Source organism: Histoplasma capsulatum, genomic scaffold (genome assembly GCF_000149585.1).
Source record: "Histoplasma capsulatum NAm1 scaffold_12 genomic scaffold, whole genome shotgun sequence".
In the NCBI taxonomy this organism is placed as follows: Eukaryota; Fungi; Ascomycota; class Eurotiomycetes; order Onygenales; family Ajellomycetaceae; genus Histoplasma; species Histoplasma mississippiense.
Window position 1 is genome coordinate 777,886 of NW_001813971.1, and position 6,307 is coordinate 784,192.

The following is a 6,307-nucleotide window of genomic DNA, read 5'->3' on the forward strand; positions in this document are numbered from 1 at the left end:
CCCCCTCAAGAACCATTCAGCTGAATTGGGGTTTCCACTGCTCTCTGTACTCCCGCCCAAAATCATTTCGAGCAGTATTATTTTGTCAACTCTCGGGCTTCTGGCCCCCCACTGCATACCTACAATAAGGAGGGCACATCACAGTTAGTCAATGTCAAAGTCAATGTCAAAGTAGTCAAAGACTGTAATTGTATCCCATTGAGATTGGAAATAAAGGCCCCCTATTTTTCATTTTTCATTTTTCATTCTCCATTTTTTCCTTGCTCGCCATCTATTATGAACAGCAGAAGATGAAGATGCAAGAGCCCTGGGGACGGGACGGGAAGGGAGTAAGGGCCAACCAACTAAGGAAACAGAACATACAAATCGAACAGGACATGCACATCGGGTCTCCGGGCATCGCTGCGGGCTTTGGACGTCAGGATCTGGACTTCCTGCGGCGTCCACCCTTCGTATCGCGTCATCACCGCCATGGCTCCCCCCTCGATTGCCTCGAAGAACTGCATGAGATTATCCGCGCCCATTCGTTTCTGCATGGTGTTGTTATATATATATATATATATATATATATATATACGGAGCTCGTTAGCGCGCGGGCGCTGAGTTAGGGGAACACAAAAAAGGAAGAATACCAAGGCTGGGCGAGAGGAAAGAAAGCAGGCTGGCATTGCCATTGTTTTGCTTTGCTTTTTCCCCCTTATAGTCTTCTTGTTTGAGAGAGGGGGGGGGGGATTTTCCTTGTTTTCCTTGCCCTTTTCCGCTGAGAAAAAAAGGGAATATCAGATACGCACATTTTTCCCTCCCTTTGCCCACGTCCCCAGCGGAACCCGATACTTCTTGACATGGACATTTACAAAGCCAGCATCGGTAATCCACTGTTCAAGATGCTTTCCGGGCTGCGTGTAATACCCCTGCTTGATAAATGCGGCCAGGACCACGTGATAGTAATGCTCGAGGTCGGTGCCCGTTAACGATCCGTCGACGGAGTAAGGATGCGTGTCCCAATCATGGAATTCGACCCATCCCCCAGGTTTCGTGCAGCTAGGGATCGCACGCGTAGGTTAGCGAAGTAGAGTAACGTATTCATTCACAATGCGTAATTAGGTAACTTCTCTTTTTTCCCTCACCCGCCTCTCCAGAGGGATGAAAAAACAAAAAGGCGGAAAAGTATAAACCAGAACGGGGGGGGGGGGGGGGGGATTCTCGCCGAGTTTAGGGGGATAATAATACGTCTTTTGATTTTTTCCTCGGTTCCGGCCCGAGCGGCATACAAAAAGCGGTTACTGACAGTGAGGGTTGGGTTGGTGAGAGGTCGTTTCCAATCACCTGATATCTATCAGCTTTTCATTTTCATATCCACCGTGGACAGCACTCGATAGGGGTTTTTTTTTTTTTTTTTTTTTTTTTTTTTTTTTTTTTTTTTTTTTTTGAAAACATACTTGCATTCGGGAAAAATGTCCGCTTTTCGAACAGGGGGTTAGCATGCGTATTACAAGGGGGGTTGTCAAAGCGGGGCCTATTTTATTTTTTTTTAAAGGGAAATACCAAATTCCACTGGCCAAATGGCGGAGCCCGTGGAAAAATCAATGACCTTCGTGGGGGTTTTAATGGGCGCGAAGAACAGTCTGTCATCCATGATGGGCATCACCAGCGCGTGGTGGATATCTAGTTAGCCGTTCGTTCTCTTTGTCATCATTGGGTAAGAGATAGGCTTGGGATGTATAAATCAGTTGTCTTGCGGTCTCCCGAGATACTTTTCTGCATCGCTGGAAATGGATCTGGAGTACAGGTCTCTATCATTGTGCAATACCCCTCCCTGGTTTGGCCGGCAGGCAGTCATGACCGGAATGCTCACCCATTATCTCCATAGTTACTACCGGTTTCTTGGGTAGCCCTTTTTGGAAAAAGAAAAAAAAAACCATTAGTATATCTAGGGAATTGCATGGATCAGTTGCGTCGGGAGTTATATATATGACCCGTGGGGTAAAGGGTTCCTCTTTTGCTTACCTGGTCGTCGACTTCTGGAAACTGGCTCGAAGACCGGGTTCTCCTACTTTCAAGATTCGAGGTAGCCATCCAGACAGAGTATCCAGAGTCAACAGCTACTGGAGCGTGGATTGTAATCCCGAACGTGAAATTTAGTCTGGCCTGTAAAACGCGGTAGACAATAAATGATACTAGTAACTATACAAAAAAAGAACAAGGTGAGAGCTGAGGTCCCAAAAACTCAAAGGTATTCGCAAAAAGAACAGAAACGAAACAAAAGGAAAAAAAAAAAAAAGAAGAAGAAGAAGAAGAAGAAGAAGCTACAAATGGCGAATGCTGCTCGCCAGAAAAATAAGATAGCAAAAAAGCCAAAGAAGAGGTTGAGGGGATAGGGACCAGGCCACTAATAAAGTATGTAGTTGCAAACCGGGCATTAAAAACGGATTCCAAACAAGTAGTCAACCTTCTTCACCAAGTTCACCCCATCATAGGCTGCCGCGCCGAGGGGCCAGCGCATCGGATGGTTTTCGCAATTCAATGCAGAGTCCAGTCGGATCAATTTCAAGCATCAGAATGACATAAAATGACATTCCAGAGGTTCTGCTTCCCATGCATCGAAGCTGCCAGACACGCCGTTTCTTTTGGGTTGGGACTCGCACGGGTTCTAGGAGGAACCAAGCGGCATGAATGCAAGGAGAAATCGAACCGCCAGCATGGCATCCCAGCATATTGGTAACGGATTTGTTTAGTCCAGATTTCCCAACTTTGAGACTCTGGGAATAGGCCGGGGGTCATCGCTGAAGCCTGCACGCTCGGGCGCAGGGTTCCTGCACACTTTGAATGAAATATCATGAAAAATGACGCTCTGCCGGCTCGCTGAGCCGCTACACTTCTTTTAAAGCAGTAATGTTGAAAGGAGATCCCCTCAAAAATGCACCAACAAGGCTCCGGCCTTTGGGATCTTAACCTAGGTAGCCTACGGTGAGTGTTGATGCGCAACATCGAGATAGTTGGGGCTGGTGGGAAGAGACGTTGGGGTGGATGTGCGCAGTAGATACTTACTACCTGCGTACACAGTATGGAATGTTCGCACGTAGTCAGGCCTCTCTTCCGGTCCATTCTTCGCCAAATCGTCATAGAGTGTCTGGAGTTTGGTTCACAGATGTTGCAATGGCCACCCAGATTACCCCGTAGGCTAGACAAGGGTTCCCTGCAGTCACCTTTTAGTCTCCCAATCGCGCTGTTCGATGCCGGGAGCGAGAAACCCCGAGGCTCCAACTGCCTTATCCCTTGGACATCCAAGATTGGCTCATCGGGCGATAGTCGTCGGCATTTTGTTTATGCCTACTCCGTACCTCGTCATCCTTTGAATGAATGCTGACCAGAAGACGCCTTTCCAGCCCAAAAACATCTTGGTTGCGAGAGGAAGAGGGAAGCCATGTCGATGGGGTGCAAGCCCGAGATTTTTGCTCGGGTTGTTTCATCATGACAATGCAAACCACCAAGGGACAGTGAGGGCATCGTTGAGATCCCAAGGAAGCTTTCATTTGTGGTTCATAAGCCGTGCATGATGCAATCCAGCGCCCTGTTTGATGCATGAGAGATACCCGTCCAAGGAGACGCCCACCGGGCCACCGCATCACCGCATCTCCACAGGCGACCAAGCTGTTGGGATCCCTCTGGTCAGCCCATAGTAATTTCCACATGAAAGTTCCAAATTTTAGGGCGAAGATGGTATTTTTAGACAGGGTAGTTCCCATGCGCTTGCTTCCTTTGACTCGTCGTCTCAATTATTGGCCATAAGAGGTGGGCGGGATAAGTCTGGCGCTATGTGATATGTATTGAATCGCGGGAAGCAGGTTGGCTGAGTCTGCAATCGTAGGCCTCGAACAATATACCATGCATTCACTTCAAGTTCTGACATTGCTATTTCACTCGCCGTTGGTGCCAGAAACTGCTTCAAATTCGGCTTGAATCATCTCGTTGTTCAAGCGTTTGTCGAGGTTATCAAGGAGTTTCCAGCAGCAATCTTCTCTCCCACGCAGCGTACGCAGTGTTGGTGGTTCACACGATATGGAATCATCCCGAGAGGAGAAAAATTGACAGAGCTCTTCACCCCTCCCTAGTCCATATTCGCGATTTATAAATATCTGGATGCCAGTTCAACACGGTCATTTTGTAATGGAGGACCTCTTCATCAAAGTGATCCCGATCCCATGGAACGGTTGCAGCTCCCAAACACCCACCATCGATGTTTGAATTTCCATGCTTACGAGTTAACGAGCACCGGGCTTCGACCGAAACTTTTGGCACTGTGGCTGAACAGGATGCTCGTGCGCTTGCTTTCCTTCCTTCCTCTGCGCAGCTTCAGAGTTCAGACTTCACACCCCCACAGGCCGGTCTCAAAAAGCTTGCACTGGCCACCGGGCCATGGGCCAGAATCAAATCCGGCGTGATGTTGGAACCCGATATTAACCCGCGACCAGGCATTATCCGACTGGCTGCCTTAGTTAGCCTCCAGGAGGCAGCGTCCAGCCTTACGCCCAAGATGCAAAAAGTTCGAGACAGAGGCGACGGATGTCCCGTTGCCTCGTGTGTTTACTCTCTCTCACGTACAGGATAGTTAGTCCTTCCAGCAATTCATCCAGTGCGATAAGATAGGGTCTGTTTGCAATTGAGATATGTCAGCTTTGTCTTAAGTCGTTACAGCACAACATATAACCCGAAATTCGAGATTCGCACTTTTCCTGTACCTTTTTTTTTATGAATGCCTGTACGCGCTTCTGCCATGGTGTGTGAAGTGCACTGTTTCATGCACGTTGGTCGCAACCTCAGTCATTGCAAGACCTGAGTTTGAAGGGCCCTGGGACTCCGTAAACTGCCGCCGGACTGCATAAACTGAGCAGATAGAACATAGTCCGGCAGACCGCACAGGGCCATTGATCCATTTTTGACATCCTACATAGGATAGGCATTTCTTCAAGTTGTATGCTACGGGTGTATAGTACAAAAGGGAAAAGAGTTATGCCCTACGTTCTGGTGACGATTTGCTGCGCATTTGCTGCTTTGGGTTCCTTTCTTTTTGGCTACGACTGCGGTATCATCTCGTCGAGTATTGCCCAGGATGACTTCGTGCAGAGATTCAAGGGTCAATTGAACGACGCCTCTACCGGCGGTATTGTTTCGTCTTTCACTGGTGAGCGGTTATTCCACCTTGGTCTACATTCTGATCCTCTGATCGATGTGCCTTGAGAAGGAGCCAGAGTAACTAATGTCATTATTTCCCTCGTAGGAGGCGCTATTGTTGGATCTCTTGGAGTGTCATACCTATCCGATCTCCATGGTCGACGGATGGTCATTTTCGTTGGCGGAATCCTGGGCACTCTAGGAGCTTGTCTCCAAGGCGCAGCGTCTACAATTGCAATGTTAATTGTAGGGCGCTTTACCGCCGGAGTAGCCGTTGGGATAATGTCTGCTACCATCCCTGTTTATTGCGTATGTGCCGCTATGTTTTTAATGTTTAGTGCATAAACGATGGGAATGAGTGACTCTCAATCAAACATGATTTCCTAGTATTTAGTGCCCTGACTTACCACTCTTGAAATAGTCCGAAATCGCTCCTCCTAGCATTCGAGGGTTGCTCGGTGGCATGCAACAGTGGATGATTGGATGGGGCTTCTTCATTGCGGTATGTCTCTGGCGCATCAAGTTCCTCCCATCGAGCCAACGTACCATAGCTACAAGTACTGCTAGCCCAAAGTCCTCGCATATTCCAAAGTTAACATTATATATCAGCAATGGGTTGGCTTCGGCAGCTCCCATGCGAGGTACTCCTTCTCCTGGCGTTTCCCTCTAAGCCTCCAAGCATTTCCTGCTCTACTTCTTGTTGTTGGAGCCTTATTCCTCCCTGAATCACCGCGCTGGCTTATCGAGCATGGCCAATCCCAGCGCGGATATGACACCCTCGTCCGATTACACTCAACCCGCGCACATTCCAATACCTCACTCATCCAGCAGGAGTATAAACAAATATGCGACACCATCTCCATCGAACAGCGCGAATCCTCGAAATCCTGGCGCGACATCCTTCTCAAAAACCCAAGTTGGCGCCGCCGCATCCTCCTCGCAGCCGGAATCCAGGCCTTCACCCAATGCTCTGGTGTCAATGTAATCCAATTTTATGGCCCCCGCCTATATGCGACTCTGGGCTTCTCCACCTCACGTTCGCTAATGATTATCGGTATCTCTGGTGCCCTGGCACAGACTTGGAACACGCTGTGCCTATTCCTCGCTCTGACACGGATCGGCCGGCGTAAACTCT

At 48.6% G+C, this 6,307-nt stretch overlaps 2 protein-coding genes across 2 annotated transcripts; one reads left to right on the forward strand and one right to left on the reverse strand.

Annotated features, from left to right (window-relative positions):
* Positions 1–85: 85 nt before the first annotated feature.
* HCAG_08780 (predicted protein) lies at positions 86–1,636 on the reverse strand (the record flags this gene model as incomplete). The annotated part of the gene is made up of 5 exons (XM_001536408.1): positions 86–119; positions 364–530; positions 792–1,041; positions 1,440–1,461; positions 1,546–1,636. 5 exons carry the CDS (start codon positions 1,634–1,636, stop codon positions 86–88), a joined length of 564 nt encoding a protein of 187 aa, XP_001536458.1.
* Positions 1,637–2,917: 1,281 nt separating this feature from the next.
* On the forward strand, positions 2,918–6,157 carry HCAG_08781 (predicted protein; the record flags this gene model as incomplete). Its single annotated transcript, XM_001536409.1, has 9 exons — positions 2,918–2,967; positions 3,387–3,497; positions 3,938–4,032; positions 4,218–4,578; positions 4,953–5,182; positions 5,279–5,481; positions 5,594–5,674; positions 5,782–5,813; positions 5,935–6,157. The coding sequence occupies 9 exons, from the start codon at positions 2,918–2,920 to the stop codon at positions 6,155–6,157; spliced, it is 1,386 nt and encodes a 461-aa protein (XP_001536459.1).
* Between the last annotated feature and the right edge of the window lie 150 nt (positions 6,158–6,307).